Genomic DNA, 23,703 nt, shown 5'->3' with positions numbered 1-23,703 from the left:
TCATTTTTGCAGCCAAAAAAGCCAAGGTTGTGGTTCTTTTAATGAAGATATCTTGTCCATGATTTGTCCTCCCTAAATGATCTTATCTCTGATCTTATCTTGTCTTCCTTGATGCCTGGTTTTGTAAGCCTCTACTTACAAAGCTAGGAAGGAAGAGGCAGCAACAGCTATAGGGCTTGGGTGTGGTTGTGCATCAAGTAATGGCACCTGTACCAAACATCATCTATAGAACTCACAACAGGGCCCCATCTCTGTGTCAGCCAGTCTCTTCCCTGGAGAAACAGGCACTTAAAGAATACTTGAGCTGCCCTACTTGGCAGGAAGAGCTGGCAGCTGTGGCTCATTCAGTTCCTGGGAGCAAGAAGTGACAGCTGTGCCACCTCAGCAGGGGAAGCCAATAAAAAAGAAACAGAGGGCCTGAGGGGAGATAAAAATCCTCCTAGAGAGGGAAAGTTGTTGTCTGTTTTTCTCTCTGCACCAGCTGGTACCTAATCTGGATCTGGGGTAGGCAAAAGTTGATATGCAGGATAACTGATAGCTTGCTCTGAATTGAGAAGCTATTGCAGGAGGATGTTTCTATGTATGAGGGCACTGAAGGAATGGAAACTGCCCTACCACCTCCATTGTGAATGTATCTCTACTATGGGAAGGAGAATGAAAGCAAATGGCTCCAGTTGCAACCAGAAGAGAAGAGCTAGATAACCATTTCCATCCCTGTGTAGGAACTGGGGTGGGGTAGAGTGGAGGGGTAAGCCAACCTACAGAGATGATCTCTCTACCCCACTTCCAATAGTTTCTGGCATATTTTGTAGTTTTAGAGGGAAGAGGATTTGTTCTTGTCCCTGTCCACACCCCCATCCCACCCCACATCCTCAGAGATGTCTCTCTTATCTTCCTGTATTCTTCAGGCGTAGCTGCATACATGATCCTTCTTACTTCTCTGTATGCAGCTGTAGGGTTCATGGGAAGTCTTGGCCCAGCTTCTGTGGAGGGCAAATTGGGGAATAAACTGAGCTATATCTCTCCAAACATCTGTCTGCTCTCCCTCACATCTTTCCCCCTCCCCACAACAAGGGATTGGGAAGCATCCCTGTGAAGCTTGCATCATTCACGGTTCCTAGGGTGGAGATGGTAGATGTGGGCGGTCCAGAGTACTGAAGAGAGGCAGAGCAGAGCTTAGTCATTTCTTTTCCAAGTTGAAAAGTCCCGGTTTTATTAATCTCTCCTCAAATGGCAGTCATTCCTTATCCCTAATGGTTTTTCTAGAATAATATCCTTATGCAGGAGTTATTTTGGCCTAAGTATAGCAGTGACATTATTTGCTATAGCTATGCTGCTCAGTTTCCCTATGTAGATACACCCCTACAGTGTGTGTGTAGTGCATGGGATGCCCTGACTTTTGCAAAAGAGCATTGAACCAAACATTACAAGCAGCTGAAAACATTACCCAGTCCTATATAATACTTGCAGACTTGAAAATCACTAACCATCTCACCCTAACCTGAGTATGTTGAAGAGAGCAAACCCCAGGAACACTGTGGAAATGGGTGGGGAAATAGCACCATGTAGATCCCCTCAGCGAACCTTCAGACCTCAGAGGAGCAAATGACAGTTCCGCCCAGCAGTGAAATGTGCAAAACCACGGCAGACTCTTACCCCTCACAGACTCAGAGGCGGGAACTGGAAAACAGGAAGTACAGGGCAAACCTCCAGAGGAACTGTTACGCAACCAAGGTGAGAATGGAGAATCCCTTTCTAATCCAATGTCCAAAACATAAGGGAGCATCAAAGCGGTTTCCTCTCATTAGCAGGAAGCCGAGATTGAAAGGCAACGGAGAGAAGCTGTAGGTCGAGAGAAGAAGAAAGAGGCAGCCCGAATAGCCTGTTACACGATCCGAACTTGCCAATAATGGCAAAGGACACGAGGGATCGAGACTGCCTCGGTGCAGACGCCCCTTGTCTTGTTGACACTTAGGGCTTCCCCACTTTTCGCAGGTTAGCCACACCTCGTGCAGGTTGTCATGCCAATCGAGATCGTTAGTCTCTGGGTTTGTTAGTGTGTGAATGTGTCACTTCGCTGGGAAGAGCGTGTGGAGGGAGAGAGGGAGAGCTAGTGGGTGTTTAGAGGCGTGGGAGTGCACCCTGGCTGCGTGGGGGCAGGGTGTGCGGCTGTATGTACCCTGGGTTGCAGGAGGGAGCTCTGCTCCGGTGTGCCCAGCCCGGCGAGGTGTTGGGAGTGAGGCTGTGTCCATGTGTTATGGCTGGGAGAAGGTTGTGTGCGCGCGCGTTGCCCTGGCTGTGTGGTTGCATGCCCCCTCGCTAGGAGCAGAGAGGGCGTCCATGGATGTACAGCCCGGCTAACGGGAATGGAGCTCCTCAAGTGTGCAGTCCGTGTGTGTGCGCACAGCGTATGCCTGCGTGTGCCTCTGATTGTCTCCACAGCTCACTCCTTGCTGTGCCGAGCGCCACACCGGCCCGCTGCTGTTCCCTTTACCCAGCGCACACATCCGCAGACACACACCAACACCCACCACCACCAGCAGCCACCACATCACATGCAACCGGAGGGAGATTACGCTGGGGAGAGAGGAGCTTTTCCTTTTTTTCTCCGCCTGCAATCCTAGCCGCCCGCGGCACTGATTTGTTTTGGGGGGGATGGCTTTCCCCTTTTTTGTCCTCCCTCAGCCCCCTCCGTCCCGGGGGGGACCGTGATTTCGGAGGAGTCAGGAACAGAGCAAAAATCAGCATCAGAAAGAAGCCACCAAAACAAACCTCTCCTCTCTCCGCGGGGTTGTCAACAGATCACTTGCAAAGGAAAACGGAGAACAGCCCCTGGAAGAAAGAGGGAATCCCTGAGCCTTTTGTGGTCTCCTGCCTGTGTTTATGCTGAACGTGCTGTGTTTGAATAAGGTAAGCGGAGGGGCATTTCTCTTCTACTGTGGAGTCTTTCTTAAGAATGAATCATCACTGCTGCTTAACGCTATTAGTTGCAAAGGAGGTGGAAACTGCCATATGGCTCCAAGTGGACTTAGAGTGCCCAGATCTGACTTAAGATATTTATAAGTAAGGTAGCTGGGAGCTTTCTCGTTTAATGCACACGCAAAAGTGCAACATGCAAAATGCTTCTCCGAGAGCTGTAAAGCGATGCTGTTTCCATGCACAGAACTGTTTTTAAAAGGATGCCTGGTAGGTTCCGTTATTCATAAATATGATTCCCCTGTTGTGGATGGGGTCGAGCGATTCTCATGTAGCATACACACGAAAAATCGTGCCTTCTATTTTTATTCCTTCAAAGCTCCTCGAGGGAGAATAACATTCTGTAGTATTCTACCTTCTGCCTTTGATGAAATATAGAAATAAATGCTTACCACTTGTTTCTGATGCACTATACTGCTGGTGAGCACCTGGTGAAATAAAACCTTACATATCTCAAAAGGTATCTGTTATTGTACTTTGCCAATATGCCTACTGCTTTAAAGATACTCCTTATTAAAGTACTAAAACTATAACATTGTACAACTATGAAACAATAGAATGCAGCATACTGTTATTTTATATTGATTATATACAATACTATGTTTATAAATGTATACACTTATAAATGTGTGTATGCAATATGTTTATACCTAATCCATTTAATATGTTTTATTGATTTATAACAATATTTAGATGCACGGGTACATAAAGCTTATGTTTATATCCTATATATGTTCTGTCCATATTTGTAGTAGCTCTTGGACTTAATTCAAGTCAAGTTGCATAATGATTAAGATATAAATAAACAATATATTTACAGTTTCTGGGGCATTTTAACTCATTGTTGCTGAGACTAACTTCAATTTCCACATCACTGCTAAAATCACACACATATATAATATAGAGAGTGTTAATGCTGTCAGGTGGAAGAGAGGTCCTTTAGCAAATAAATATTTATCAAGACCTTATGACTAAGAGGACACCTAAGAGAATGATTTCATTCCATAATCCTGTCCTATAGTAAGGAAGAACTGCCACCGTGAGTAGCAGTGAAGCTGGATGGTGGAAAGCTGCTTGGTGAAGAAGCTTTAAAACCACACAGAGTTCTCATTTACCCACCTGGTATGTTTGAGGGAAGCTTCAACCTATTCAGTGGAGAAACACAATCAAGAACTTGAGGCTAAACACACAGGGCTGAAAAATTATACATAAAATCAAGAAATAGGGCCTGACCCTGCTGCCATCTGAAGGTAGTTTAGTCAGTGACTTTTGAGGTAGTAGAATCGCTCAATTAATGGTGGTTGTGAGATTTGTTGGCTGTGTGATCAACTTATATTTGCTATTAAAGATCTGGTGAGCTTTGTCAGAAAATTAAGGTGCAGTTAAAAAAGTTTGTACACAAATTGTATTGCCCAGTCCTCCCTTTCTTACAGCCATTTATACACCCAGTCTCGTCCCCTGGTCTCTCCTGTACTTTCAGATGCCCCCAACTTGTTTTTTAAAAGATACTTCAACATGCTGATTTCAAAACGGAGAGTGCTCAAACTCCACTGCTCTCCTCCTTTCTCTGTCAGGCGCTCTCACTGATGTGCTGCACTGGCCTCAAGTTAGCCTCAGCCATAAGTAGGCATGCACTAAATACGAGAATGTCTGCAGGATCAGGGTCAGGAGGAAATGATGTTCCAAATGGTACTTTTGTTGTTCTTGTTGTCTGAGCATTTCTACTGTCTTTAGCATTTTGAAATTTCCTGTTGGCTTGATGGTGCAATTTCCTATGCATTTATTTATTTGTCTTCACACTTTCTTTTCTTTTGGCAAGTTTAACTGGCATGCTCTGGTTTGCCTTTCGGGGACAAACTCAGGAGAAAAAGAGCACAGAGGTAGCAGCTTAGAGGAGTTTTCTTGTCAGAGTTTGGAACTCAACTGTGTTTAATTTGTAACAAAAGAGGTGCTGGGGCTCAAGCAATGATTTACTTTCATATCTGATGTGGCAAGCCCAGAGGTGCCAGGGCTGTGAACTGCCAATCCTGAGTCTTGGCAAGCACTGGCACAAATTAAGCACCGAAACTCAACCAAATAGTTTTCAGATGGTTTCCTTGTTACTTTTCTAAAAAATATCTCCATTTTCCAAGTTCCTTGAGCTCCATGTTAGTACATGTGCAAGTCACATTTTATTCTTGGGGCACTAATTATTTTTAAAGCTATGTATCAGATGGCATCCCAACCAACATTCTAGTTCATATTTTGTTCTTTTATAAACTATTTTACAGGAAGTACAGATAACTCATTCTCTGATATGTCCACACTCTTGAGGGACCCCAAAATTAGGGACCCAAGTTAGGGATCTCAGAATTGAGATACTTAAAAATCACTAGTTTTGTTTTAAAAAATGACCAGACAGTACACAGACACTCTTTAAAAGTATGATTTTTTTAAACCTTTGTGTGTCATTTTTATTCAAGAATTCTGTTTTTAGTTTATACATTTTAATCTTGCAATAATATGTATATAGCTCTTAAGAATTGTGGGTGATGTCTAATGAAGTCGGTGTATGCCACTTCACTAGGATATATTTTTGACAATGAGGCTTTTTAAGTTTTAGCCATCTGAATGTGACTCACATGGACAAATTTTACAAATTAACTGTTTTTATCCCTGCAGCGTTATTGCTTTCACCAGAACATTGGCATCATGAGAGAAAATGTACGGTTTCTTATAAAAACTATCATTTTTCTTTTAAGTGGGTGGAGTACAAGATACTTTATTTGAGGGATTTGGAACTAAATTTGTGGAATGTCTTTTGCCTATCACATTAAGTAAGTAAAACCCAATGTCTACTTTCTGACTGCAACTTTTATCTATAAATCAATATAACCCTTCAATTTTTAATCACATAACCTAAGATCTTTTCATGTCTAAAATAGTCTTTCCCTCTTCCTCTAAAAATAGTGGACACATCATTGCTTGGGACATTCAATATTATTCTGGATAAAATTAACATGATTTTACATTAGAAAACAAACCTGGTTTGATTGGAAGGCAGATGATTTAATAGGTCTGTTTGCAAGGCCATAATTCTAAAATGGAAAGAATGTTTTGTTGTTGTTTGTAGGCTTTTGTTATTATTATTGTTTATTGAACATTTTCAGATAGCATCTCTTACTATCTGCTGAGGATAACAGACTTTTATTTCATCTTGCTGTTTAGCATGAGAATTGTTAATTTTTACTCAGATTACATTTACAACACTTAAAATAAATAGCAAAATTGAACTAGAAGATTTTCATTGAATAGCAATTTGTAATCCTTCAGTTTGATTATGTTAGAAAATAGTGCTAATTTCCTGACCACAAAAAGCCCTCAGCATTATATGCATCAGTCACAACATCTAAAATATGTTAAGATACATTGGCCACATTCCCCTTTCTGGGTGAGGAGACTAGAAAGGTCATTCTATTTTCTTCTGATATTGAACTTGAGAACTACTGTACAAACTGTAGTGTAGATCTAGACACACACTGGTGAACTTGCTTACTCTCAACAGTGCAAAATTAGTGTAACTGAGTACTTATTCATCTGAAGGTATATACAATAAGAGTAGGGTAATTTTGAACTGTATTTAGTCCATAATGAGAATTGAGAAAACTCAAATAATTCTTACTCATTTATGATGACCACACCCAAGAACAGCTTGCAGACACTAATAGAAAAGTCTTGGTGCCATACAAGCTTGGGGCTTTTTAAATGCAAAAACATCTACTCTTAACAATCACAGATGAAGCAGAGTTTGGCTTCATTATGACCCCATTCATCCTTTCACAGACCCTGAGGTGCTGTCAATATAATTGCACAGACAAGTGAGACGAATAAGGACTAACATCTTTTCAGATACACTGGTGAGATGCGTCAGGAATATATTTCAGGCAAGACATAAGATAGTACTATTTAGTGACCACTAGTCATATCCAGTAGCCATAGTTTTTACAGGAAATAATGGCAGCCAATAGAAGTTTTAGTTCCCATAATATAATGACAACAAGACCTCAGTATATTGTGACACTGCAGAAGTTTATGCATGCTGCCACGGTACTGTGTGCTAGTTCTTAAGCAGATAAAATATCAGCCTTTTAGGTAAGACTAGAAGACTTACCTGGTGTTGTCTGGATCCTTCAGGGCAAGGGGCTGGTGATGTGGGAGGTTCAGGAGTCAGGGCAGGGCTCTGGGGATGTAGGGGACTCAGGACAGAGGCTGGAGGTGTGGAGGTTGCAGGTATCGGGGTAAGGGGTTGAAGAGGGGCTCAGGGAAAGGAGGCTGGGAATGTGTGTGGGGTGTGTGAGTGAGGGTTGGAGGGTGAGAAGGGATTCAGGCAGAGGTTGGTGCTGCGGGAATCATGGCAGGGGGGCAGTGAGGAAGGGGAGCTCAGGGCAGAAGGTAGAGTTGGCCTCTGGCTTCTCCTTAGGGGTGGTCTAGAGTGGCGGGGATGTTCACTCCTCCTGCCAGCTTGCCCCAGGCCAGGGGAAGGCTGCCCATGTTGCCCTGCAGCTTCTCCCATGGCCTGGGGGAGGGGTTGTTTGTCAGGGCTTCCCCTCCTTGCTACGGCCAAAATCTCTGGGGAGGGGCCGTTTGACAGGACTGCCTCCCTGCTGTGGCCAAGGGCTGGGGGAGAGGGGTTTGGGGCAAGGGACTTCTTTCTTGGTCTGGTGTCTGTCAAGATGATGAGCCCCTCCCCAGCAGCCCTCATTCTATCCCTCCGAACAGCCCCCACCCTTTCAATTTTATAGAAAAAAATCCCATTCCAGGTAGATCCTGTTTTCCTGGCATAACCAAACCCTGACCTTGCTTTAAGTCAGGAGAAGAGGAAGCTGTATGCCAAATTTGGTGGACCTAACTCCTACCATTTAGGAGGAGTTCTTGAACAAACAGACTCACAGACAGACTGACATATGCACATTTCTAAAATAGATAGCTAGATAATAATGTTGGAAGGAAATAGAAAATAAAGCTGTTATGAAAATTAGTCATGCAAAATCCTAAAATGCAATGTCCATTGACTACACTAAGGATGAGTTTATCCCATTGGTCATACAAAGAGTTAAGAAATAGAAATCAATGACTATTGTTCTATTTCTAGGTAATACAAAATAAACTTGCCTATGAGTTTTAATGGGAATTATCTCAAGACAGTTCATAGCATTGTTTTTATTAAGGACTAGTTCATTAAATATGAATCTGTTAGAAAATGTCTTATTTTAGATTCGTAAAGAAATTTGATGAAGAAATTAACAGGTGCAGCAGCAGCAAAAATGAGAGAACAGGTTGATTTTTAAAACTTGGGTCATCAATGAGTTTGATGGCTTCAGTCTAACTGTATGAATTCCCACATCATGAACCTTATTGTCTGTTATCAGCTACTCAATATGAATACAAAGATAGCTGATGCAAGGATACCAATGCTACAGAGAGATACTAGAACATTTTGAGCAAAAAATGTAGCATTTTGCTACAGCTAGAACAATTGCACTGAAATATCAAAGCAGACTTAGAACTGCAATAATTAGCCTTGAAATCACAAATGCATGACTGACTATATCTAATGTGCTAATTTGATAGTTGCCAAGGTTAGTTGCCTCAAAAAATGATTTTCCTTGACAGTGGAGCCATCTAGAAGGTTTCACTTTCCAGATTATTTCTATCTCTTTTCCCCACACCGATCACTGCTGATGCTAATTGGATAGTTTTGTGCTGAAATTACATTCTAGCCAAAATTGTCAATCCTGAATACCAAAAATTAGGCCTGCAAGTTCACATTTATGTGAATGCTTAATGCCAGGTTTTCATAGATGCTGACTGTCACTGAATAAATGGTAGGTGTCGATGCACAGCACTTCTCTAAACTGGGCCATTGTTATTCAGTAGGACTAGATATGGATTCATATGCTTAATTTTAGCTACCCCAGTTTTAAAATGTTAACCTCTGTATCCCAGAATTTCATTTAAGGCTGCTTTACAATTTTATTAAATATATTTTGGCTTGATATGTGGAAAGTGTTTTTAATGCATTAACTTATTTACCATGTCAATCTTAAAAGAACTTTCTTTTTAACAGTGTTGTGCACATTTCTATATTTGTTTTAGAGTCCTAGGCCAACTTTTAGATCTCAATATGAATAATTCAGATATCAGCTCTCCCACAAACCTGACACTTGCTGTTCCAAAACTCATGCAAGTTCCACTTCTGGTAGAGTGTGGTAAAATACAAATCAAATGTAAAAATGACAGTTCCCAAGAAAAAGTGCTCTCATGCCAGCTGCCAAAGTCAATGATAGCCTGAATGCAGCACAGCTGCAGAAGGCAAGGAGGATCTGGGGCAATTAGCAGGTTACTATGGAAATCTTTTAGGCCCACTTTTTGGAAGGGTGACCACCAGATAATCTGTGATACTTGGAAGTCAAGATGTTGCATATTCCACATTCAAGCTGGGACATGGAAAGCCCCTGGTGATATGTGTTTATTTTGTAGTAATAAATGCTTTCCTGTGATAAGACTTTGTTGCTAAGGACTTTTGTAGATGTCTAACTATGCACAAAGGCACTTATTATAACTGAGGCACACAGATATTATGTGACTTGCCTAGGAAAGTCTTTGACAGAAACCTGAATTGAATCCTGATCTCTTAAATTCCAAATCAATTTCTTACAAATAAAATAGTCTTGCCTCTGAAATTCAATTTACTCTAATTTTGGAATACTCTTGATTCAATAGTTAAATTCCATCAATAAATTCAAGCTTTCAACTCAGATTCTGATAAACACCCTGGATTCATGAGTATGGTTTTAGTTTTACTTTTATCCAAAGATTAATACAAATCAGATAATAATCAACTTTAATAATCTGCTTCTAATGCTTTGTAATCTCACAGAAAAATGCTTAGTTCCTTATTTTTTCAATTTGCTGGTGGCAGCAATAATTGTTATAAAGCAGGGAAGGAAATTAATGAAGATAGATAGTATCTTCAAAATGGTCCTGCTGTTTTAGGCCTTCCAATCTTGACAGCATCTCATGGAAGGAAGCAGATGAATTAAAAATATCTCTCATGATTTAAACTTATTGCGATTACATTATGAAAATACCACTCAAATAGAAAATATAAAAACAGAATATATTATTAATACTAATCAATTTTCATACAGTATAGCTCACAGGCTTCACTCAAAATTAAGGCCCCATAGTACTAGCTGCAGTACAAATATATAGTAAGATGGAGTCTCTACTCCAAGGACCTCGGATAATTAAATACTCAGTGCTGGATATATGAAAATAAAAAATGGCCGACAATTCAGCTGTGCTTCCCTGTGACAATTGACCAACAGCAAGATTTCCAGAGAATGATGACTAAGCAATGAAAGATACAATGTTTTCAGCAATTCAATAATAATTCATCCCTTAACTACAGAACACAAAAGTCAATGGAAAGAAAAACGGAGAATTAAGCACAGTTCCCTGCTCATCCCCCACTGCCTCATGAGACATGCTAACATACTTGTGTTAGATTAGATCAGGGTGGGGAAACTCAGGCCTGGGGGCTAGATGTGGCCCCCGGCTTACCTGGATGTAGCCCTCAAGGTTCAGGGCTCCTCCCCAGCACTGGGGAGTCTGCATCCTTCTGCAGGACTGAGGCACACAAAATCTACTAGCCCGGGCCCCACTAGACTCTGGTGTGCAAGGGGAATGTGGAGAGTGTCTGTCTCTTTCTCCATCAGGGGCCACATCAGTAAGGGTTTGGGTTTTTTTTTTTTTTGGCTTTTCACTTGTGTGCGGCCCCCAACTGATTTTTCTGTGGGTTGGTGACCCTTGATCCAAAAAAGTTCCCCACCTTTGGATTAGATTAAATGGAAGTGTATTTTATAAGATGAGTGGGAATCTATTGGAATCGACTTTGCTAGTATCAGATAGCCAGATAGTTATCAAGGCATAAACAATGAAGTATTAATAATAAGGAATGACAGAGTAGCAGAGTTACCCTGCAACAAAATATCATTATACATCTGTGCAGGGCTTGACTCAGTTTTGTGACAGCATCTGAAGCCAGACTAAGTGTATCAGATAAACTAAAAACCCAAAGATTGCATTGGAGCTGCTGTAGCACAGTCTCTACTTGCATTGTGTGGGTGTGTGAGAGAGAGTAAAGGAACATTAAATAACTTGCAGTGTGTTTCAGTTGCAGTGGGTATCTGATGTGAAGATGTGATATTTACAATTGCTTTTATGATAGTGGTTGAATATTTCAGAGAATCAAAAAGCAACCTAGCTGGTTTATTTTAGTGTCCAAACTACAGCTGAGTGTCATCATAGAGTCACACCAGGCACAGAAGCTAGGAACTCGTATTTTACGCAAAATTACAATGGAATAGCTGAACTTGGGAAAATTAAACTAAGCAAACAAAACTCATGCTTATTTAAAGTTCTCCGGGTCAATTACACTTGAGTCTAGGGCCGACCTACAAAACTTTATTGGAGTTAAAATCCAATAAGTAATTACAAGTGCTATTAGTGTGCTCAGAAAACTTAAATAAGCCAAAAGTTTCAAGTATCTATGGTTACAAGGTTTTGTGAACATTTTGCAATTATATTTCCTCTCTCATTTGCCGTCTTCCAGCTTCTAAACTATTCATTTCTGTCCAGCATAGTTTGTCAGTCTGAAGCTTAAAAAAATAAAATAACATATAAATGCTACACATTTGGTAAGTTCACTTCATCATTCATGATCAACCTGAAGAGAACAAGAAACTTACCAAACTGAGTTAGATGTCTGAAAAGGCTTGTTGATAAAAGATCCAAACCTTTGTAACATGTCAGTTACATTCGGTCATAACTCTAGTCTGCAAGACTTTGGCCAAGTGTTTTATTTTTCAAAACTGAGAAATATGTTTTAATAATTTAATACATGTATAAAGTATCTGTAATCAAAGTTTAATTACTTAAGTTTTCACATTCTCTCTCTTTCTTTGTGTGAGTGTCTATGTATTATGTTTAGAGCTGGTGGCACTGACTTTAGTTAAGGTTGCCCAATCTCTCTCTCTCTCTCTCTCTCTCTCTCTCTCACACACACACACACACACACACACACACACACACACACACACACACACACACACGAATTTTCCATTCCATGCGTTTGCCTCAGGTTGATTTTTTTTTAAATTTCAGATAAAAAAGTTCAGCAACTTCAGAGAACGAAATTTGGGGGAAAATACTATTTTCCCATGCTTAAAAAAACATACAAGTGTTTCACTGATGATGATTTGGATAAGCAACTTAAAATGGGGTTGGAGTAGAGGGTCAGCTTCAATTTAGGTATTTACCTTTTGCTGTCCCTGTAAAAGTATGCCCAAAATGTTTTGGTTATCTGAAGAATCTCAGTTTTCACATGCTCAGTAGAAGTTTGTTACTTTGAACTACGCATAGTCCATCCCAGGATTCCTTGGACTGAGAAAGTATATCAGGATAGGGGGATGTTGAGGCAATATTATTTACAAGTTTATTATACTCCTCTTCTTTCTGTACCTGTACTTGGAGGCCAAGTACAGAATTCTGTCTTTTCAGAGTTAAACCTCAGGACTATTGTATGAAAATCTTTCCTTTTCCCACATTGGGACTGTGATGAATTGAGGCTCTGTCTACACAACTTATTAGTTCTGATTGATATTGAGATGTTTTATTGGGAAAAACTGTTGTATCATGAACCATACATATGTGGGTCCATTGTTGCTCACCAGTCCTGTAGCCACTTAGCACTAGATACGTACAAATAGAAGTTGCTTAGGACTTTAACAACCGTATCATAATGCAAATATCTGGGAACAAAGGATTATCTGAAACTTAGAAATCTGATTTTGGCTGAACCTCTTGAAAGGAGAGGGGAAGGAAGGTACAGTAGAACAAGAGAGGCAGATGACAAGGATTGCTTTAAATAAGGAAAAACCCAAGAACTGGGAGAGAGAGAAAGTATGGGACAGGAGAAAGCAAGGTGGGTGAGGCACTCCAGGAAGGAGAGGTCACCCAACATGTAGTAGCCTCATGGAGTGAAGGGGGCTCTGCCTGGTTTCCTGAGTCCCAGTGGTCCCAAGGACTTTGGACAACCCAAGGGTCTTAGACCCCAGCCCAAAAATATCAGGCAGTGGTGAAGAAACTGAAGCAAGGACACACACTCAGGGTATGTCTACACTACCCCGCTAGTTCGAACTAGCGGGGTAGTGTAGACATACCCTCCGTGTTTGTTGAGTTGTATGAGTTGTACTCTCCTTTGCTTTGTATGATTAAGTACAAGAGCATAAATATGAAGACAAAGAGGGAGAACCAGTTTGCTCAGTGTTAACTGCTTCATGACATTTGTGTGTCCCTGAGAGAGACATTGTAACCAGAAACTTCACATCTTTTTGGTAGAGTTCTAGGACTAGGGAGTGTCAAAATAACGGGTATTTTGTGGGTTATCACTGTCCTGGGTGTAGGGCAGGTGGGCCGTTTTTCCGAAAAAACTTCACTTATGTCCACACCGTAAGAGGGCAGAATGAGGGTTGTACAGGCAATGTAACTTTTGAGTGGCTGCAGTCTTAACATTATTTTAATGTAGATTGGTTTTTTTGATGGAATCTACACACTTACATGTAAGGAAGGAAATTTTATTTTATCAAAAGCTGCTTGTATTACAATAAAATCTATAATAAATCTATCTTTCTCTACTATAGATTGGACCTCCCTGGTCCAGCACTCTCGGAACCTGACTAGTCCAAAGGAGGGAGTTTTCTGTAATGGGAGGTTGGCACTCTGCCAGGCTCCTCTGCCCCTGGGCCACCAGGTTCCCAGCTCCTTAGCCAGCCCTGGGACTACTGGGGCACCGCTGATTGGGGCCACAGGAGCTCTGCTGCTCCAGAGTCACTGGGGCTCTGCTACCCAGAGTTACCAAACCTCTGCTGCCCCAGGGCCACTGGGACTCATAGGATTACCAGATGGATTTCAAAAAAATACCGGACACACGTGATCTCAGAACGGGAGGGGAGGCCGGCCTGGAGGGGAGCAGGGCTGGCCGGGAGGAGGTCGCAGGGAGCGGAGCTGGCTGGGGAGGAAGCGGGGAGTGGGGCTGGCCTGGGTGCAAGCAGATCCCGGAGCACTGCCCATTCCGCCCATGGTCCCAGCGGAGTGCACGAGTGAGTCTGGCCCCTGAGATTCCATCCCACCCCGCCCCTACCCCCCTCCTCTATACTGCGTAGTTGTTAGTGTGTCTATCAGCCAGGCAGAATGCAACTACGTACTGATACTCATGATCAGGGCTTGACAAATGGCGGCAAAACCTACTTGCCAGCCCTGCACTGCGCATGCGCAAGACCCGCATGCGCATGCGCAAGACCCGCATGCGCGCGCCACTTGTGAACGGGGCGACCGGCTGAAATCTACTCGCCACGGGTGAGTAGATTCAGTGATTCAGTGATTTGTCGAGCCCTGCTCATGATAATAATGAAACTTACTTAATTAGAAAATACTGGACGTTTATATGTCCGTTATTTCTCGGTTTGTTTCCCGGACAGAAAGCTCAAATACTAGACTGTCCAGTTCAAAACTGGATACCTGGCAACCCTAGGGACTCAGCTGCTCCTGGGCTGCCAGCACACCGTTTCCCTGGGGCTGCTGGGGCTCAGCTGTTACGAGGCCACCAATGCTCAGCTGCTCTGGGGCTGTTGGAGCTCCATGGCCAGCTGTGGGCCATAGGCACTCCACAGCCCCAAGGAGCCTGGACTTTGTTGCCCCAAGTCTGGACTCTGCAGAACAGAGAGTCCTGGACCAGAGAGGTTCAACTTGTACTACAATAGGATGCTGATGAGTGGCCTCTCTGGTATAGACTCAGAAGTGGAGTAGTAACACTTTTTACTCTCAGGCCCAAAACCAGTGTGTCATAATGACACCAACTTATAAGACTCAAGCTAATAAACTAAAAGCTAAATAAATATTAAAATCCTTTTCAGGCTCTAAAATTTAAATTGGCAATATCCAAACAGTTTGATTGGAGGTAGCCAAGTTTATTTAAAGCCATTCAAAGAATTTTGAAGGTAACTCTGGTTGTTCACTTCTGTTTCCTAACTTATGCTTAGAGATCTGAGGTTATTTGGGTATGTGTTTTATTATATGTGTTGTAGAGTTTTAAATGTTATTCTCTGAGTCTATGTCTACACTGCAGCGGTATCCCGAAATAGCTATTCCATGTCTTTTGAGCATGCCTGTTATTTCAAAATATAACATGCCTGCTATTCTGATGTCTGTAAATCTCATTCCACAAGGAGTAAGAGACATTTTGGAATAGCAATTTATTTCAAAATAAGTGCTGTGTAGACAGAGCCAAATTTCAAAATAAGCTATTTCAAAATTAACTCAAAATAAGCTACACAATTTTCGTTGCTTGAATTGCATAGCTTGTTTCGAGCTCCAGGTGCAGTGTAGACACACCTTTAAAGTGAAGATTCTGTGTGATATATACAGAGACACAAACACTCTCTTCTATCTTCTGTAAACAGTTTATGGTAAGATTTCTTATAACATCTGAAAACAGAAAAGGCATAAAGAGAGGCTTATGCAACAAAGGCTCAAAAGTCTTTATATACATTACTTAAAAGCTGTTACTTGAATGCAGTGTGCAGCATGTAGTGTACAGGAATATAAAGAACCAAAAGTAGAAATGATGCTTGATTTTTATTTTACTAGAGGTTTTAGTTTTCATCTTTTCACATTGTGGCATGCTATTATGTACAATAAGAATGTTGAGTTTATTCTGTAATGTATTGGACCCATTCCTCCAAACACTGAACTTAAAGGGATTTTTACCACTGACTTCAATTTGAGCAGAATCAAACCAATTGCTGCTATTTTAGAAATTCTTGATAAAGAAACATTTCCTGAAACTTGGAGATTCAACCAGTAATCATGGTGTCATAATAAAAAATGTTTTGTTTTCTCAGCTTTGGCCTAATGCTAGTGGCTGTATAATTTTGCATTGTTTAACAATGCTATGCCACAGCTGTGCTGCACAAATAGTGAAACAAATGTATTATTGCTTTACTTTCTTTTTAAGTCATTTTATGTCAAATACTAATAAGGGTCTGGCTAGCTTTGCCATATTAGTTGACTGACTAATTTCTAGTGAGTTTTATGTAAAGTTGCTAAAAGTACGAAGTGCCGTTTATCGAAAATAAAGGAAAGGGCTACGCAATTTCCTAAGATCTATAGAATTTAATAGAATTAAACCAAGGCCCTTCTGTAGAAATGGCTCTGAAAATCTATTGATTGAATTTAATAAAGAATATCATAACCTCTCAACATTTTGAATCATTACTAGGGATAAAGTTTGCTGTTTAATTCTATAGGACAATATTGAAGAAACCTATACAGAAGTTAACATTGTCTTAAATTCTAAAGGTTTTTTTCATTTTCTGTGAGGATAAATGTCCATTTATCTTATTGTGATTGGTAAATATCTAACTGATTATTTCCATCTCTGTGTTCAATAATTGTTACATACCCCCTGGACCTCTGGATAAAATCTGATTGACCAGGCTATGCACAAAGAAGCTCTCTAGGGGAAGTTCAGTACAGAATCCATCCCCACAGTGAGAAGTTCCCAGGAGCTGCTGTTTGTCTGATATGTGAAGACTTGCATGAGTGGATTACACAGTCTTGAGTGCACAACTCTGCCAGTCTCTATATCCCATTTTGGTACTGTGCAGAGAGCTACCACAGGGTGCAGACTGCAAGGAGTAGACGTTCCCCCTGTGCCAAATAACTGGCTGTCAGTTCCCCATGCTCACAATATTATCATGGCTGTTTTGCTACATGCAGTGAGGTGGGTGAGGAGACAGGAGCTGGCCTAATGGGGAAAACAAAAGAGATGCACAGAGTGGAAACATCCAGACTGAGGGCTTTGATTTGATATGACACTTATCTCCTCAAGTGAAGTTATCAGGCGTCTATTTCATGAATGAAGATAAATGTTGTAGGCTTAATCCCTCATGTAAATAGCATTGAGCAGCTTTGGGCTGCCTCCTCAGTGTGTTTGCTCTGGGAGATCCAGAGGGAGTTCCATTGTGTAGTGTAGAATATAATATGTGAAATGGCAGAATCCTTCTGACTGAAATGTTTTCAGCTACTAATAAGATATTTGTTTTTGACAGTAAGTTCTACACTTAGACACACAAGATTACATTTTTATTCTTTCTACACATGCATACACATATACAAACAAGAGAAAACTTGCCCGACTTTGCCCAGGTCCTTCAGGGCAGAGGACTGGCAGTGTGGGGGGTGCAGGAGTCAGGGCAGGGCCTTGGAGATGTGGGGGTTCAGGGCAGGAGGCCAGGGGGCATGGCAGATGCAGGAGTCAGGCTGGGAAGTTGAGAAGCGGCTCAGGGCAGGGGGCTGGAAATGTGGAGTGTGAGAGAGTGAGGGTTAGGGGAGAGGAGGAGCTCAGGGCAGAGTGTGGGAGGTGCAGGAATCAGGGCACAGGGTCGAGAGGAGGAGGAACTTATGGGAGAGAAAGGGGGCTCAGGGCAGAGGGTGGGAGGGAGTAGCCACTGGCTTCTCCCTGGTGGCAACCCAGGGCAGTGGGGACTGCACACCTTGCCCAAAGGCAATAACAATGAAATAGATAACATACTTCACGCTGCGCAGCGAAAGGTATTTCCGTTTCATGGAGGATTTTGATATTTTGAAATTCTGGGTTGGTTCCAACTTCAGAGCAAAACCCCAACATTTCAAAAAGCTCTGTAAAAAGGAATGGAGCCACAGAACCCAGAGCTGTCTGGCAGAGTATCCCAGAACTGTGGACTCTTGAAGTCAGGACTCCCTAGCAGCCCGGTGGGAGTGCTAGCAGGAAACCTTCCATCAGAATCATCTTGGCAAATTGTTCTGATTGAAGATGAATTGGCTTATGCTCACAAAAATTGTTTCATTGACATTTATATGACTAGCTCTGATAATACATTGAGCAATCCCAACTATTGAAATGGAAGCGTTTTTCTGACAACCCCCAGCACAAAAAAGGCTTCTCTTCTTAATGAGCAGCATTACTGCACTTGTACTTATATTCTTATATGTATATGAGAATGGAGAAAGGGAGGTATATAGTCATGTAAGCAAAAAAGCTGTGTGAATATGAATTATGTTGCAAGGTTCTATTTATTTTTCTCTTTTAGCCCCAGGAATGGGGAGACCCGTCTAAAGAGGATCCTATCCGAAAATTTGTATTCTCCAAGCTCATTCTTGTAAAGACTTTGGCTTCACAGCTGCATCCATTTCAAAATGGCAGAGAAGGCTCCACCAGGGATGAACAGGAAGTCTTCAAGGTCTACGCTTTCCCTCCCACCTGAGCCAGTGGAAATCATTAGGAGTAAAGCCTGCTCAAGGAGAGTTAAAATAAATGTAGGGGGGCTCAATCATGAAGTTCTATGGAGGACTTTGGACAGACTCCCGAGGACTCGATTAGGAAAGCTGAGAGACTGCAATACCCACGAATCTCTGCTGGAAGTGTGTGATGACTATAACCTGAATGAGAATGAATATTTCTTTGATCGACATCCAGGGGCTTTTACTTCCATTTTGAATTTCTACAGGACAGGGAAGCTACACATGATGGAAGAAATGTGTGCTCTCTCTTTTGGCCAGGAGCTTGATTTCTGGGGAATTGATGAGATATATTTAGAATCTTGCTGCCAGGCGAGATATCATCAGAAGAAAGAACAAATGAATGAGGAACTGAGGAGAGAGGCAGAGACAATGCGTGAAAGAGAAGGGGAAGAGTTTGATAATACTTGCTGCCCAGATAAAAGGAAGAAACTCTGGGACTTGCTAGAGAAACCCAACTCATCAGTGGCTGCAAAGGTAGGGTAAACGACACGCTTAACAACAAAGCACTAGAAAAATAAAAGTACATGACACGTGTATCTGAAATGTATGAATAACTTTCACTAAAATGTTTAATATAGAAAAAAACAAGAGTATATGTAATTATGTGAACACACCTGATTAAATATCTACTCCAAAGCCCATTGAAATTAATGGAAAATCTCCCGTTGACTTCACTTTGGCTTTGAATCAGGCTGAAGCACTATAAATATAATTCAGAGTTGTGTATAAACACAAATATACATGTGATGGTATTCTGTATGTACATCTAATCTTTCCCCATAAATATAACATGAAACACAGGTAGCTTCCTTGCCTATAAAATGATTTTATCTTATTATGAAGAAATGTTTTCTTCAACTTCAAAGTGTTTGTATTGTTTCTATTAGAGGCATTGTATAGATTTAAAATGGCTGTCTCTCAATTCATTTATTAAGACATCTAATAAGTGGCATCAGCTTAATTGTTGGGAGAGTGGTACCAGCAGCTACCAGTTGTGTTGTATCTGTCACAGGGATATTATCTCTGATTTTAAAAAAATGAAACTTTAAAACCCAGAGTGAGTTCTATATGAATATATAGAATATGCAGAAATAAGGAATCAGATTGTTTCATTAGACTATGTCCCAATCCTGCCATCTTCAGGCAAATGCCCTGCTGATATCAAGGGGAAGCTTACCTGTGTTAAGAAGGCAGGTTTGGACTGAAAGGGCCAGATTTTGGCACTGTTACAATGAAAAGCACTCGAGGCGTCCCATTGACTTCAGGGGAACTATCCATGGCATGCGGTACTACTCCATTTGAGCAAGACCATCAAAATCTGGCCCTAAATTAATAGCACTTTATACACTAAGGTTTTGTACACGTGTATTGCTTATTCTGTCTATGCTTTACCCTATCTATTGTGGGCTACTAGTGTTTTAGTCCTTTATCAATAACTTTAAAATATAAACTTTTACATAATTTAAAGGGTGATGACATTTTCATTAATTGATTAATAATTATTTCTTAATAGACATTTTAAAAAGCATATTTTTCTTTTGACAATTTTCCACCATGGACTGTACAATTGGATTGAGACCATGCAAACTTTTCCTTAAAGAATCATGCATGGGGGTATGCACATTTCATGGAGTCACAGAATCATAGAATACTAGAACTGGAAGGGAACTTGAGAGGTCATCAAGGCCAGTCCCCTGCCCTCACAGCAGGACTAGAATACAGAGCCGATAGTGAAAAGCAAGGGTGTTCTAAAGAATGTTTTAGAAATTACATGCAAATGGTTTTTCTCTTTCTGAGAGTAGAATTCTCTGGGCCATATGTTCCTCTCCATTAGGAGGAGCAGAGGGAAGCAGATATGTCTGGAAGCTATGCTACACATTATGATCTAAGTGCACAGAATAGTGCTCCTCAATCTCCTTGCTGCTGTACTTCTTTGATACAGCTTCTGTGCAGGCAGCACTGGAATAAGCAACCAGTTCCCTCAGTGCTGTATATGGTTTGCAGCACTGTTAAGCAGGTTTGAACCCATGACCCTGAGCTTAACAGGCTCATGTTCTGCCAACTAAGTTAAGTAACCATGAGCACCCCCGACCACCAGACATATGAGTGCTCTAGTAGATGGGCTAGACAATGGCAGTATAGCAAAAGACCAAGAATTGCTGCCAGTGGCTCGGGAGCGAGAGAGACAAAGTCCCATAGAACCACACCAGCTCTGGACATGACAACAGAGGCCTGCTAGGTTTGAACTCAGATCATTGGCCTACTTGAAGTTTATCGGACAGGCCTACTGCCAGTGCAATTTTATACTGCTACCTTGTGCTTTCCAACAGCGAAGCAGGTTTGAGAGAGGAAAAGGCAGGGATGTTTTCTTGTAGATACTCCTCTGTGTTTTCTCTTGTCAGAGAGGAGGCTATGGCCCATAGCACTTAATACCCATGAGTCATGCTACCACCAAAATATACTGTAAACTAGAAAGCAAGACAATAATGCTGAGCAGATAGGGTAAAGTGAAAACCCAGGTCCTTTCTTGAGTCTATTAGAACATGTTCTGTTTGGTTTTGCTCTTGATCATTCCTTTGCTTGGTGGTTAATTGTGTGTACTTAGAGAGGGCGGGATTTTCATCGGTACTCTGCGTTAATTTAACTTTGCTCTCATTGAATTCAATAGTAAAACACCCATTGACTTGAGTGGGAACAGCATTAGGCAAATGCTGAGCACTGCTGAAAACCCCAATAAAGTGTTTATTGACACTGTACTTTACCACTGGTTTGGCTTATTTTGAAGAGCCTAGAAATATATTTGATTTAGGAAAAAAGTGGTGCCCAGTTCAGGCAAGTTTGAAAAAACCAAGGTGACTATTTATTACTTTTACTTACTAGGGCTCATATTTTTATTCATTTTTGCAACTCTTGATTTCCCCCTCATCTGGTTGAAACATTACTCACAGAGTATATAATTTTATTCTGTGTTGCTGCAATAGAATGCATAATGTGCTTGCCTGCATGCTGCCATGTGAAGCCTATTTGACTAATTTAAATAGTCTTCTATATGACTTATTGCCCCTTTTGTGTGCTTCTTAATGAGTAGCTTGAACTAAAGCATAGTATACGGTTGAAGTTTCCCTTCAACTGTCCTTGGCTAGTAAATACACTATATTCAAATATGCCAAAATTTGATCAGTTATTCCTGTTCAACCTCATGGGCACTGTGATTGAATAATGTAAATGGGAGAAGAAATTGTCCCAGTGGGCTAGCTTAATGGAGAAAGTTCAGAGAAGAGCCACAAGAATGATGGTTTATAATAAGAGACTCAAGAAGTTCCATTTATTTAACTTAAGTTTTAAGAAAAAGAAGGTTAATGGGTGGCTTGGTTAGATTCTGCAAGAAGCAACATATATGATATTTGATCATAGACTCCTCAGTCTAACAGAGAAAGGTACACATGATACAATGGCTAGAAACTGAAGCTAGACAAATTTAGACTGGAAATAAGCCATACCTTTTTAACAGTGAAGGTAATTAAACACTGAAACAGTTTAGCCAGGATTGAGAGGTGTATTCTCCGTTGCTGACTATTTTGAAATCAAGATTGTCTAGAGGATTGGGGAATGTTCATCATGGGAGGTTTTTAAGAACAGGTTATACAGATACCTGGCCTAAATAATATTTTGTCCTAAGGTCAGGAGACTCGATTACATTATTTATTGAAGTACCTTGCAGTGCTACATTGCTCTGATTCTGTGTTTCTTTTCTATGATTGGATATTTTTCTAAAAAATCTGCTCTGGGAATGATTTTTGAGTTGTCCAACCTGTGTTTTACAGGATGTCAAACAAGATGATCAAAATGAACACTGCTGGCCTTGAAATCTATGTATCAATGCAATATTAGCAAATAAAGAGATAGTCTCATATGAATCAAGATATACTGAAACTGGTATACATTCTGTGCTTTAATACAATATGCTGTTGATTGGATAGCATATTAGGATGTATGATCCTCATCTAAGGTAAAACATTCAAATTTCAGCACTTTGTTTTAAAACAGGAGTGGACAATAACTGGCCCAGGGGCCAGACGTGGTTTGTCAGGGTTAGCCGCTGGTTGTCTGCCAGACGCTGTGTTTACCTAAACATCCCCAGGTACAGTTACTCACAGCTACCAGCAGTCAAAGTTTGCCATTCCCATCCCTATTTTAAAATTATATGTATACACATCATATTATAGATTATCTTGAAACAAAGGGCAAGAAGCTGTGTTGGATAAAGTTTGTAAAAGAAAGAAAAACTGTTGTCTTTGCTAACCCATTATCACTACAACATGTTGCATCGCTATCTACTTATGTATTTAAGGCTCCAACTCTCTCCCTCCGCCCCCGACTAGAGGAGACTAGGCATGTGATTTAGATAATGGCATAGAAAGGACACTTACAAAATTTGTGGATAATTGTTGAATCTCCGTTATTGGAGATTTTAAAAAGCAGTTTAGACAAACACCTGTTAGAGATAGTCTAGATCAGGGCTACTCAACTTTGGAAGCCCCGGGGGCCACAATGATACCCACAGCATGTGTGGAGGGCCGCAACTTAAGTGAGGTTGCACGTATATGCAAATACAGTAAAACTCCATTAGTCCGGCATCCAATGCTCCAGGACTCCTGATGGTCCGGCACCATCAGGAACCCGGAAGTGCTGGGGCAGCCGGACAGGCTTCCCCCATTCAGCTGCTGCTGAAACTGACCAGCAGCTGAATTGGGGAAGCCGGGAGCAGAGCAGCTGGGGTGCTGCCGGGTTGGTCTCGTAGTGCTGCCCCTCGGGGCTGCGGGACCAACCCGGCAGCACCCCAGCTGCACTTGGGAACGCCTGGGGCAGAGCAGCTGGAGTGCTGCCGGGTTCGTCCTGAAGCACCAAAGGACGGCGCTGCGGGACCAACCCGGCAGGACCCCACCTGCTCTGCCCCAGGGGTCCCCGATTCAGCCGCTGCTTTGCTCGGGTGTCCCTGGTCTGCTGGGGAGGTCCAGCGGCTTTGCTGGATCCCCCCAGCAGACCAGGGAGACAGGAGCAAAGCCACACGGGCGGCGGGGTCCCTCCGCCTGTGCGGCTTTGCTCGGGTCTCCCTGGTCTGCTGGGGGGGGAGGGGGCGCAGATAGTGCGCCCCCCCCCCCCAGCAGACCAGGCTTTTGTTGCGGGACGCCTCGGGTAGAGCAGCTGGGGTGCTGCTGGGTTGGTCCTGTGGGAACCTACCAGGCAGCGCCCTAGCTGTTCTGTCCCAGGCTCCAGATTCAG

The 23,703-nt window shown here is 41.8% G+C and overlaps 1 protein-coding gene across 1 annotated transcript in view; it reads left to right on the top strand.

Moving 5' to 3' along the window:
* Positions 1–2,207: 2,207 nt before the first annotated feature.
* The window catches only part of KCNB2 (potassium voltage-gated channel subfamily B member 2), a 289,816-nt gene continuing 268,320 nt past the window's right edge, over positions 2,208–23,703 (top strand). The window contains exons 1-2 of the mRNA XM_006131524.4: positions 2,208–2,910; positions 18,210–18,894. Of these exons, the coding sequence (XP_006131586.2) occupies positions 18,316–18,894 (579 nt within the window). The 5' untranslated portion in view covers positions 2,208–2,910; positions 18,210–18,315. The remainder of the gene's footprint in view (positions 2,911–18,209; positions 18,895–23,703) is intronic.

The sequence above is a fragment of the Pelodiscus sinensis genome, chromosome 2, assembly GCF_049634645.1.
Source record: "Pelodiscus sinensis isolate JC-2024 chromosome 2, ASM4963464v1, whole genome shotgun sequence".
Taxonomy (NCBI): Eukaryota; Metazoa; Chordata; order Testudines; family Trionychidae; genus Pelodiscus; species Pelodiscus sinensis.
The sequence above is the reverse complement of the archived record's forward strand: the minus strand, read 5'-3'. Positions and strand labels throughout refer to the sequence as shown.